At 37.9% G+C, this 13,636-nt stretch overlaps 1 protein-coding gene across 4 annotated transcripts in view; it reads right to left on the bottom strand.

The window, feature by feature from the left end:
• The window catches only part of RABGAP1L (RAB GTPase activating protein 1 like), a 423,826-nt gene that overhangs the window by 168,000 nt on the left and 242,190 nt on the right, over positions 1 to 13,636 (bottom strand). For all 4 annotated transcript variants that reach the window (XM_019725918.2, XM_074322089.1, XM_019725841.2 and 1 more), the window contains exon 15: positions 5,076 to 5,150. In XM_019725918.2, coding sequence (XP_019581477.2) covers positions 5,076 to 5,150 — 75 coding nt within the window. The remainder of the gene's footprint in view (positions 1 to 5,075; positions 5,151 to 13,636) is intronic.

Raw genomic sequence — 13,636 nt, 5'->3', positions numbered from 1 at the left:
TGAACTAAGGTTATGTCACGTAGCAGAGAATTCTGAATAACACAACAGCACAAATATTTTTACATATACATATATATTATATATATGTATATATGTATGTGTATATACATATATATACATATACATATACATATATATTATATATATGTATATATGTATGTGTATATACATATATATACATATACATATACATATACATATACATATACATATACATATACATATACATATATAAACTAGGAAGCTTCTACCTTGTCTGTAGAATCTTGAGTTTTCTGAAAAACTAAGAAGAAAAAACTCTGCTTCTGATTTCTTAGGTCTATTGGTTAAATCTTATCCTAAGCCTGTCTTGTTTTTGAGGGGAGGGTTCATTAAAGGATTCCTAATTTTTAAACCTTATTTTATTTTGAAATAAACCACACAGAAAAATATATAAAAGTTAACTTTCTTCTTCCGTGGATAATTGATTACAGAGTAAAACAGGTTAAGCAATAGAATAGTGTCAACACTTCTGAAGACCCCTGTGGTCCCTTCCCAATCACGACGCCCCGTTTTTCCTCGGAGACATCACTGTCCTGACTTCAACAGTAACCATGTCATTGGCATAATTTCTAGTTTTTCCAGCTATGTAGCATCCTAAAAATAGACTTTAGTTTTGTCTGTGATCGAACTTTACACTAAATGGAATCACATCAAAGGATACCAAATATACTGTTTTCTTATTAAACTTTATGTTTGTCTGAGTCATTCACATGAACCTATGTAGCATAAAACATTTGTTTGTCATGGCTGTATAGTGTTCCACTACATAAATAGACCACAACTTATCCATTTTAATGTCTAATTATAATTCTAGTATTAGATATCAGTGTGCATTTGAATTGCTTGACTATTATAAACACTGATTGTAGGACAATTTTAATACATGTACATGTACATAAATTTGACTAAGGTATATATCTAGGAGTGGAATTGCTGAGTATGTATGTTTTTATCAGATAAAGGCAAAATTGTTTCCAAAGGAGCTATGCCTAGTCAAAGATTTTATTAAAAAATTCAATAGTTTTAAACATTCTGGATTATGCAAAAATAATACATTTTTATAGCTGGAAAACTTCCACACATGCCAATATTAGTATGCAAATAGTAACTTAAACCTTCAAAAGGAGCATGATTTTTCTAAAGGTCTAAAGAAAGTATATATTCAATAAGAAAAATTTTCAGCTGCTTGGCAATGAATGTTAGAAAAGTATGTTGGATTAAAAATTATCTAAAATATTTTACATGGGTTTTCAAATAAATGAAATCTATAAAAATACATTATTTATTATAGTTCCAATTAAGCAAAGACTAACACCATAATAATGATATGACTGATTATTATTGCATGTTTAATTTTAAAGGCCGGTGAGGTGAAAACTATAATGGTGACCAGCAATCTGTGCCATAACATTTTTCTCCAACTCTAAATGATAAATTTCTTGTAATTTCATCAATAGGTAAAACAGCATCTATTGGGATAAACAGTAAATTCTTCCACTGCTTAAATTATGACAAGTTACAAAGTTATTATCAAAGCATCTGGAAATTTCCAAGCACCAGGAGAAGCTAATAATTTCTTAAAACTACTTAGACATGAAAACACTTAAAAATTATCAACTTTTGTTTTTGCACATACTTTCATTTTTGGTCTTTCTTTCCTCTCCGGCAGTGAATGTGAAATATAAATGACCATAGGTGAGGAAAAGGCAGCATCCCAAAAAGAAGCAGGTCCTGACAGTGATTAATACGGAGCTGCCAAGGGATGTCTGGCAGCAAAAGGAAGCCATAGCTTATGTAACTGATAAAAAATTAGTCAGTAAGACCTCAATAACGTATCTCCCTGGAACCTGAGATAGTGTGTTTGATGAATTATTTAAGCTAGACCGTATTCTTCTACCTGTTTAAACCATGGAGGCCAAAATATGGAAGAAAAAATGACAGTGAACTTCTCCTATACAAATTGGTAAATGGGATGGATTGGTCAGTTAATGAAATATGCTGATTAACAGAAATATCATACATACTGTCAATTAAAAACTACAGTATGTTTTTCATTTAAAGGCAGTATGTTGAATATCAGTTCATCTTTCCTCAAGAATTCTGAAGTCATTTCTGTATTTCCAGTTATTTTATAAGCCATGGCAACAACTGCACAATTCTCTTAATGTAGAAAGTATAAGAGCCTAGACTGAATTTCTATCCATCTTGTGACATACTTTGGAAGCAATTTTGCTGAATAAGTTTACAATAGCCGACTTGCCAAGTGACCTTTATAATAGAAGAGATAATGTAGAAAAAATTCTGGGTATTTGACTTTCTAGTTATTTGATTCACTCTCTCTTTTTTTTCAGGAGGAGGTGTTTCCAAATAAATATGATCTTACAATTAACTAAACCTCTGCTAAATCTCAGAACATATTTCTCAGATATTCTTCTCACTGAATTTTAATCAACATATTATAATGTGTTTAACAGGGCTACAGGTCCAAAATACTAAACCATGATATACTCCAAGAGTACTTTGTAGAAGACAACGCTTCTCCCTCATGGCGGTGTTACTATAAAGGTTCCTTTCTCATCAGAATTACTGTAAAGGCTCCTTTCAGAAGGACAATGGCTCTGACCCTTGGTGAATATACATCCATGTCCCTGCTTAGATCTCCAGCTCCTTGCGATATGGAGCTGACTATTCTAGATACTAGGTAGGTTTAGTAGTAGAACAAGGGCTCCGAGAATTTGACCACAAAGTGCTTTATTACCACAGGGCATCCCAAGAAGATGGGTTATGGAATTATCAAGAAGGAGGGGTGCCAAAGACAATATCAAGAAGAACAGGTAATACTAGAGCAGAGGAAGAACTCAAACTCAAAGCTAAGTAAAGTGAATAATCCCACTACCACTGTATGTCATTATCATCAGAATCAAGTTATCAGAACTAGCACCATGAAGCTACTATAACTGTTTTCATTTCCAGAATGCAAATGTAGAAGACATGTTTTCGTTTTAAACTTGCCGGATCTCTCCCCTGCATTTGACATTATACATTGCTTCCTCCCTACTGAAAATCCAGAAATTCTTCAAGGATTCCTCTTCCTCATCAGCTCTTTAAATATCTGGCATCCCTGGGCTCTGTGCTGTTCTTCTTACTCTATCGATGCTTCTTAGATGATCTGGTCCACTCTTGGAATTTCAGCTTTCATTTCCCTCAGTATCAGTCTACAGTATCCAACGGGTTGCTGGATAGCTTCACACAGATATCCCCCAAATATACCAGATGCAAAGAATTCAGAACAAAATTCATCGTCAGTTCCTAACCTTTTTTCTCCATTCAATCTCCATGGATGTATTTTTTCTATCTCAGCTCAAAATACCACAGTTCATCCAGTCACCATAGCTGGAAAAGTAGGCATGTTACCTTTAACCTTTCCTTTGTCAACCCACCTATAAAATCTACCAATTTTGCCTCCTACATGTTTCTTAATTCTGTTTCTCTTTCTCTGGGTTCCAACATCTCTCCTGTAGCTTAACATTTCCTAAATGGCAGCTTATTCTCTTCAGTTCCACGCTCTGCATGGGTATAACAAGAATTTATGGGAAATAAACCTCTGATTGCCATTCCCTTGCTTCAAACTCATCAACGGCTCCTCAATAGCTTTACAATAAAGCCCACATTTCTTAACATTATTACAAAGTCTTCAGAATGGTCCTTGCCCAGCTGACCTCTCCCTGCGTACAATTCCTATAGCAACTGTATAGAAATTGTATTTCATATTGTTCCCTTTACATGCTGTGCTCCATTGTGTTTCCATACATTTATTCCTATTGTTCCTTTTGTCTGGCAATCGCTACTCTACCCCCTCCCTGACCCGTCTGGTCTCTCCCAAACTCAATTATTTCTATCTTGGCAAAGCTACTATCTCCTCTAAAAAGTCTTTCCTTAGAGTTCCAGCAGAGCTAGGTTGGGTAATTCCCTCTATTCTCTTGCTCTGTGTGTCACTTTCGCTAAGCACACTGTAAGTTATTTAGTGAACACCAGAAAAATCAACACAGTGGGCTGGGGATGAGGGAGAAGGTGAGGGGATTAGAAAGCACAAATTGGTATTCACAGGATTGCCACGGGGATATGAAAGACAGTCTGGGGAACATAATCTATAATGTTGTAAAGATTTTGTAGGATGTCCGATGCGCACTTGTCCTATTATGGAGACCACTTCACGGACGGTATAGATGCCTGACCACTGCACTGTACACCTGAAGCTGAATAATACTGAATGTCAACTATAATTATACACACACACATACACACACACACACACGCAAAGGATATAGAGTACAGCATAGGAACTGTGTCAATGGAATTGTAATAGCTATATACGATGTCAGAGGGGTAGTAGATTGGGGGAGGGGTTATCACTTTGTGAGGGATGAAATATCTAACTATTACATTCTTTTGTACACCTGAAACTAATAAAAAAAAAAAGAAAAAAAGAAAAATCAATAGAGACACAAAGAGTAAAAAGAATAAGTATGTGCCTACATTATCTGTGGACCATGAGGCCTCTGAGAACACAAATCATAAATTATTCATATTTGTAATGCCACTTCCTAGCCCAGTACTGACAACTGATGCTCAAGAAACGTTCTGTTAAATACAGGTGGCTGAGAAAAAAGAGAACATACAAAAATAAATCACAGAAAAGACAAAAGATTTCCTTGTCACATTCCTTCCTAATGGTCCTGTCCTGCTCATATTGGGCAGTTATGTTGACCTCTTTAATTCTGTAGGGTTCTAGTTAAAAATAACTCCAAGCAAGCAATTTATTCCCTTCTCGCCAATAAAATTAATTCTATTGAGAAACTGTCCCGTTCTTGACATCTTATCTCTTACTTTATCACCAAAGGTACATTTTAAAAAGACATGCCAAGTGCAATCTCCATCAGGCACATGGAAAATAAGAAGGGAAAACAAAACCACGCAGAAAATAAAATAAACTTGGCAGCAAGTTTATTTTTATTACATGGAAAATTACTTACATGCAGCAGCAATACAGCAGCAAGAAAAGACTGCCCTTGACAGTACCCGATATCTTCATCGTAGACGGAATAGGCCTAGAGAAAAGACGGAGAGAAAGAAGGCTCATAAACATTTTCAGATTTTCACGTACGTGTTAGCTCACATCAGGCTGCTGACTTTCTGTTGGGCTCTCTGCCACGACTTCACTGATCCTTCCACTTGAATGTGGGGGTGACTAGCACAGAGGGGTCCCCCAAAGAGGCGGTGCACTTCCTAAAGCAATTCCAGATGTCTCATTATCCCCAGGATTGTCTTTAGAAATTGGAGTAAAGAGACGCTCAGAGCACCTAAATTAATTTAAAAAGATCCTTTATGGTCTCATCAGACAAATGAGATCATGGAAGGCAGGCGCGAAGGAAGGGAGAGGGTGGGATGGTCCTCCAGTTGACATGGGAGTTCTAATGAACACTGCAGCGGAAATCTCATACTCCTGAGTCGGTAGTGCAGACCCCTCATCTTACAGACAAAATAATCACCCTCTACAACCTCTAGAAGTTCTCAAACACCTTCTAAACTACTCGCCCACTTTCTAGGAGGCTGAAGGGTAAATAACGACTCTTCCCATCTATTCCACTGGGGTGAACCAGAAACACTTATCACTGCCTGCACGTTTTGCACCTGGTGAAGAGAGAGCCTCATGTCACATGTGCACTTACTATTAGGCGCTCTGCTATTCACCATCTTTAATGGCATTCTAACGCGCTCGGCTGGTACAGAGCCAAAGAAACCCACTCACAGGAAACACACCACTCCTTGCAGAATAGCTATCATACCATTCAACTTAGTATGCATCTTAGTCTTCAGAGGAAAGGAAATAGGTTATACTTATAGAGTATATACATATATAGCTTAATATACATTAACTAGTACTTCGAACTGCTGAGATTATAATTAAGACAAAAAGATGCCGTGTACAAGTTTTTTAAGAGGTTGAATTGGTTACAGTAAGCATGGCGTACTAATCAAAGAGAAAAGAATAGGAATTAGTAAGCTTTTCCTGTAAAAATCAAAAGAGTAAATATTTTTGGCTTTGAGGGACACTTACGTATCTGTTGCATATTGTTGTTTTTATTTTTAAACAACCCCCTAAGACATAAAAAAGCATTCATAGCTCAAGGGCTGTACCAAAGCAGGCAGCAAGTGCCATAATTTACCGACCTTTGATTTAGAACAAAGAATCATTCGGGTGCTCCCACACTTGTTTTGAAAAGACAAATACCCCAACTGTGCTGCTTGGGTCTTGTCCTGGACGTGTATCCCATCCAGATGCTGTTCCTCACTTTAGTGAGGGGATTTCCATTTAATGTGCCAATAATTACAATGCATTACGATTGTGGGAGGATAAAGATTGCCTCGGTCAGGGCCATGGTTATCGACGATAACCAGGAAGCATTACCATAGGGAGGGTCTGTGTGGCCTCTCCCATATGCAAAGTGGGTCAGAGCACAGGGTCTTGAATTCTTTTTTTAACTTAAAACAAAAAACAAAAAACACTTTACTGAAAGATAACTTGTGTTTAATGAAATGCATACATTTTAATTGCACAATTCCTTGAGTTGGGTCATTTATGTAACCCCATCATTCCAGAATATTTCCATCATTCCAGAATATCCCTCAGGCCTCTTTGCAGTCAAATCCCAGGCAACCACTGATCTGATTTTTATCACAATATATTATTAGCTTTGCATTTTTAAAGAATTTCCTATCAATGGAATCATAGTGTAAACACTCATGTGTGCCCCGCTGCTTTCACTCAGCAGCACGTTTCTGAGGTCCTTCCATGCTGTTGTGGGTATCAGCATTCATCCCTTTTCATCGCTGAGCACTATTTCACTGCGTACACATACCACAACTTGCTGATCCATTCTCCTGTTGATGGACACTTGCTTTTTTCCCCAGTTTTTGGCTAGTGTGAATAAAGCCGCTATGTATACACAAGGCTTTTTGTATATGTAGGTTTTCATTTTCTTTGGGTAAATACATAGGAGAGGATACTGAAGGTTCAAGTGATAAGCGTATGTTTAGCTTCCTAAGAAATGACAAACTGTTTCTAGAATGGCTGTACAATGATTACCCCCACCCAGCAACTATGAGTACTCGTTGCTTCACATCCTTGTCGCTATTTGATATTGCCAGTCTCCTTCCTTTTATTAAAGCCTATGGTTTTGTTTGTTTTTAAAGATTTTATTGGGGAAGGGGAACAGGACTTTATTGGAGAACAGTGTGTACTTCCAGGCTTTTTTTCCAAGTCAAGTTGTTGTCCTTTCAGTCTTAGTTGTGGAGGGCGCAGCTCAGCTCTAGGGCCATTTCTAGTTGCAGGGGGCGCTGCCCACCATCCCCTGTGGGACTCAAGGAGCTGAACTGGCAACCTTGTGGTTGAGAGCCCACTGGCCCATGTGGGAATCAAACCGGCAGCCTTCGGAGTTAGGAGCACGGAGCTCTAACCGCCTGAGCCACCAGGCCGGCCCCCTAAATCCCATGGTTTTGACTTGCATTTTCCTGACGGCTAATGATGTAGAACATATTATCATGTGCTTTTAGGTAGTTGATATATATTATTTTGTGATTATCTCTTCAAGTTCTTGCCCATTTGTTTAATTAGGTTGTTCACCTTCTATTGTTGATTCACAGGAGTTCTTAATACATTCTGTTTAAAAGTCCATTGTCAAACATATGCGTTGCCCATATTTTCTCCCAACCTGTGGCCTACTTTTTCATTTTCTTAATGGTGCCTTTTGGAGGACTATTGTTCTCTTTTAATCTTCTTCTGTTAATGATAATATTATCACACTCTCTTGTAACTGAGTGAAAAATTAGATGATGGAGTCATTACCTAATGAATCTGAAAGGAGCTTTTCTTCATTATCACCAGTTTCCAGAGCTCTGCCTAATTTTAAAATTTGAAAGATGGATTAGCATTCTTTTACTTATTTAATTTTCTTTGATTTATAGTTATATTTCTGATTGCTTCATCTGTACTTTTGTCCAGCGCTCATAGGTGTGTGTCTGTGTTAGGGGTCGGAAAAAGGATTATAGACAGAGAGAAGAGAGAAGGAGCACAAAGTGACGAAAGCGGGGAAGGTTCTAATACTCTCCCTCTGTGGAGGGTGCTCTGGCACTTCCTTTCCCATAAACAAGGAACTCTGGGATTTGCTGAGGACAGAGAATGTCACTTGAGTGATGAGTAGATTTTCAAGGCTTTCTCTTCCCCGTGGACGATGTCTAAGCTGAGGACTCCTTAAAACCGGATCTCCAAAGGCCAATCATTCTTCATCAACCCTGACACCATCCTGACAAGTGTTTGATCCATCTTTATATATATATTTAACATTAAGTGTGTGGTGTATGTGCTTGTTTGCGTTACGAGAGAAGTCCAATAGAAAATCAAGGTCCACTACATCAGACAGAGAAGATATGAATTCATTGACTCCACAGACTATTCTCTAACTGGAGAGCTGAGGATAAAAGTGCAAATCAGTAATGCATTAGTCATACTCTCTACTTGTTTTATGGTTTTGGGTTAGGGTAGTAGCAAAAATGACTTCTTCAGAGGCCCCTTACTAAATTCATTTTATGATTCACAGTTTGAAAAGCACAGTGCTCTAGCAAGTTCTTTCCCTTGGAGTTTTTCCAAGCATTGTTTGGCTTTAGTCTAAGCCTTCTCTAACTGAACTGAACCAAATTCTTTCCCTCTATACAAAACTTGCCTCCCCACCCTGACTTTTCTGGGCAGACGCATGCTCAGATTGACTTTCAAAACCATCTAGGTACCACTTCTGTAATGGAGAAGTAGCTCCTATTGCACCAAACTTCCCGTGAGTAACAAATTTAAACTATATCTGGACAAATAAATCAAACGAATAACTGAAGACACTGAAGAACTAAATAAAAGCAGGAAGAAAGTGGAAGAGAGAATAAACGTGAAAGAAAGAATGAAACTGGGTAAAATTCTCAATCTTCACTGCTTTTGCTGGAGGTCAGGCACCAGTGGTACCACACTGGATGGCTAAAGCTTGGATACAAACTGTAGTCTTGCTGGCTTAAAGAAGCAGAGAACAGATTGGGTTATCACAGCAACAAAAAGTAATGACTCATTATACGCATGGCACAGAAGAATCTTAGCATTATTATGCTGTGGAAACTACACTTTACACAAAATTGATCATACCCCAGGGTTCCACTTACATAAAGTTCTATAACAAGTCAAAGTAATATATGGCTAAAAAATAAAAACGAAGATTGATTCTGGGGAAAGCATCTAGGATTAATTGAGAAGACAAAGGGGAACTCCACCTGCAAGGCTCAATCTGTGTGGAAAGTCTTTTTCCCAGGGGCGTTTGTTGAAACCAATTACAGGCAATTATTTAATTTTGTGACTGTCTGTGGTGGTGCATAAAAGTTGGAGCAGACCGTAGACTAATCAAAAGGCTTAAAAGGCAAAGCTGGGGAATGAGATGTCCAAAAGGGCTTCGAAAGACTCAGACACATTTCTGAGAATCTAGGGGGCCAGGCCATGCATAGAGCTGTACAGAGCCAATGCCTTGTAGGTGCTCAGGAAAGGCCTGCAAAGGCTCTAAGCTCTCACTCTGGCTGACTTCCACACTCTGCGCAAACAGAAAGTGAAGGTGAGACGGAGTTGTCACAGACTGGCTGGGTAATGAACGCATGCCTCAACACACACACAGAGCCCCTTGGCAAAGACTGGGAAACTTACTGGTTTCAGGCATTTTCAGGAAATCTCTGTCCAACCGTTAGCTGACCACCAAACAGAGACTTCCGTGGCCACACATGACAAAGAATATAGACTATAGAACTAGTTTATAAAAGTCACCAACCAAATAAACTACTGTAACAAACAGCAAAACCTGGCAAATCCATAGAGATGGAAAGTGGATTAATAATTGCCAAAGGCAGAGGGAGAGATGATGGGGAATAACTTTTAGGTTTCTTTTTGGAGTGATGTCAGTGTTCTAAAATACCATAGTGGTGATGGCTGCATAAATCGTAAATATACTACAACCCACTAAATTGCACACTTATTTAAAGGGGTGAATTTTAGAGTATCTGAATTATATCTCAATAAAAAAGAAAAATATGATGCACATGTTTGTGTGCACACATATGCATATGTATGTCTACACATGTATTCATATGTACCTACACTCCCTAGCTCTGTGCACTGAGATAACTTAGCATGCAGATCTTGCTTTCATACCATTTTTGACTAAAGGAAAAATGGATCCTTGGAGGAATGGCTAATTCTAGAGTTGGGGCAGAGAAATAAGCCTGGAATATTTTTTTGAGCCAGAAAGCAAAGCAGTGCTCATAGAATGATAGACTATGTCAAAAGAACACAGAAGGCAGCTTGAAGTCTCCCACTGTCCAACTGGAGACAATCTGAGCACCAAAACAAACAGTGAAAGTAAGAGAACATAATCCACTGAACAAAAGGAGAATTCATGGGTCAATTTGAATATGATAATAAATAGAAAGTCTGATGAGGAATAGGATATTTACACAGTTACAAATGATCTCACACAAAATACTTATTAGTGACAAAGAGAAAAAGAGTAACTTCATGGTGGAGAAGGCTGGTAAACAATCGTATTGATGTGATCGATGTGACCACCAGTAATAGAAAAACCGCAGCAGTGTGCTACCTGAAAGGAGTAAGCATAGATCATGTCTTCTGTTATTCCTGCCGAAGATATATAACCCGAATCTAATCGCGAGGAAACAACAGACAAACCCAAATTGAGGGCCAGTCTAAAAAAACGACTGGCCTGTAATCTTCGAAAGTACCAAGGTCAAGAAAGAGAAGGAAAGGGTGAGAAACTGTTCTAGATAGAAAGAAATCAAGCTGCTATGACAACTAAATGAAATGTGTGATTCTGAACCAGATCCTTTTTCTATAAAGGACATTATCTGGGCAATTAGTGAGACCTGAATGAAGTCTAAAGCTTAGGTAGTAGCGATGTACCAACATTCCGCTCCTCATTTGGATGTTGTTAAACTAGAATATTCTTGCTTGGTAAAAGACACCCTGAAGTACTTGAGGGTGACAAAGCATCATGGTGGTAGATCACTCTCCAGTAGTAGAGGAAACCAAATTCTGTACTTGCAACTTTCCTGTCAGTCTGAGATTGTTTAAACAATATGTAGAAATATGGAAACATACACACATGCATAGATAAATAAATTTGACAGGATTATTTTGTCTGTTGACTCTAATAATAAAAAATTGGGGCTTAAAAAAGGGTTATTAAGTTTGTCCTATATGCTGGTAAAAAGGAGGGTATCAACATGAGCTCTAAAAATAGATTCACTAACATGAAATAATCTAAGCACTGGCGATGACAAACACAGAAGGCTAGATGGACAAATATTCACTCACTCACAAAGCAATTTTCTTACCTAACATATCTGGCAAAATTCCTAGATGTAAGTTTCCTTTTATATAACACTTCAAAAAAAAAAAAAAAAAAAGGCCCTTGGCAACAATTCAAAACTGAACTGATATATGCAGTTTTTTTAAAAAAGGAAAGGACATGTAAAATAACTAGACTACCATATCCTTAAAAAAATTTTTTTAATGTCTCTATTATAAGTAAACTACAATGTGATTATGGTAAATTATTCAGAATGTTTATTTTATATTCTTCGACTTTTGATTTGGAAAAAAAAAAAGATGCAAAAAGTATTTCCATAAAATAAAGAAGAGCAACAGCCCTGCTCTTAAGGAGCTTAGCCTGAATAATTTTTATGAATAAAATTACTTTACAGAAGAACAAAATGGTAAAAATAGAGAGCTTTTTTAGAGTTTATATACATGAAATTTTCATCTAAAATATCAGTATGGTGACCATGAAAATGCACCACTCAAATCTCCAAAAGCAGGTAACATAACTGACCAAGGGTCCCAACTGCTGTGCTCTGAAATCCATCCTTACATTTGCACCATGGGCTGCTCCCAGCCAATGACTAAGCACAGTGAGACTCCTAAGGCAGGTCAACCCCCGGGAGACCTGGGACCTCACAGGCTACTCTGACTGAGGACTCCCCACCAGCCTTGCTAAACTTTCCTTCCCCTCCCTCCCTCCCTCCCTCCCTCCCTCCCTCCCTCCCTCCCTCCCTCCCTCCCCTCTCCTTTTCCCTTGGGGTCAGACTAGCACCAGGGTCCATGGCTCTCCCAGAGTCCTCCCCATTTTCTCTTCTAGGCATTTCCCCTGATATATTTCCTGTGTTGGCAGCAGGCTTCTTAGAGAACCTGGACTAACACAGGCAGTTTCGTCCAGTCAGTTATACTGACACTGTGTAACTAGTACTATACTCTGCTCTCTGAGACAAAGACAAAACACGTCAGACATCGCCTTTTCCCTCAAAGCCTGAACATACTGCAGAAAAGATTTAAATGGGATTAATGAGACAATGTTCGAAACATGATCCACAATCATAATCTCCATTTTATAGAGTCCTTTTAATCTGCAAATGACTGTGGGTAGAAGTGGGCAGGACGAGCTTCACAAGGAAAGTGGGCAACTAAGATCTGGACAGATGGGAAGGAGGAGGAAAGCAATTCAGATTCACACCCTTCCTAGGTCTTGAAAAGATGCAAGAAGAGGTCTGGTTAAGGAGGAGGCTTCAAAATTATAAAGATACTGCCAACTGCCTCCCAATTAGTAAACAGGAAATAAGTCCCATAATTCCATAACTAGTCCACTCAGGAATAACCGAGTTTATCATTTAGGATATTTAAGGCATTTGAACCTAGTATAGAAATAGATCCCTATGTTGTTAAAAATCATAAATTCAGGAGGCACCACGAACAGCATTTTATTTGAAGGTTCCTTGTGTTATGTCCTTGCAGGTTAGTTTTGTTTTTCCTTTTCCCTCTATTTTAAAAAGTACTCTTCCTCAAAGAGTAATGTTTTCTAAAAAGAAGAAATCTAGTCAAACCCGCAGGATAAATACTAATCCCTGTATTCTGATTTTATACATTTTTACATAATCCCACCCTTTCTTTTCTTTATGCTAATAATGGTGTGATGGCTTCAATTAACCTTTCAGTTGAAAGACTACAGGATCCAGAGAATCTACAAAGCTATTTCAAGAAAAGCTCTTACAGGAGCAAGCATGTAAAGAAATTTTAAAAATCTTCTCAGATACTCTTAAAAGCATCACAAATCGTTCATTCTCTTTCCAGGACTCCAGCTTCATAAACCTGACCTTTTCACTGTTACAGTTTCAGAAGAAAAATCCATATTTAAAATAAGATCTTATCTTCTTAGCGGAGTTCTGACTCAGAAAGTCTATTCTATTAATATGTATATCAAAGAGGACCAAAAAATTAAAACCTAAAAATAATCCCTCAGTGATACTAACAAATAAAAAAAAAATTGCTTTTGAAATGTATTGTAAGCAAAAGCTAAGCACATTATGGGAGCTAAGTAATATCTCATAGAAGGGGGAATTTTAGAAAAAGCGGCCTGCAAGAATACTAAGAACAACTAAGCAGAGATTT

This window comes from Rhinolophus sinicus, linkage group LG17 (genome assembly GCF_036562045.2).
Source record: "Rhinolophus sinicus isolate RSC01 linkage group LG17, ASM3656204v1, whole genome shotgun sequence".
Lineage (NCBI taxonomy): Eukaryota > Metazoa > Chordata > Mammalia > Chiroptera > Rhinolophidae > Rhinolophus > Rhinolophus sinicus.
The sequence above is the reverse complement of the archived record's forward strand: the minus strand, read 5'-3'. Positions and strand labels throughout refer to the sequence as shown.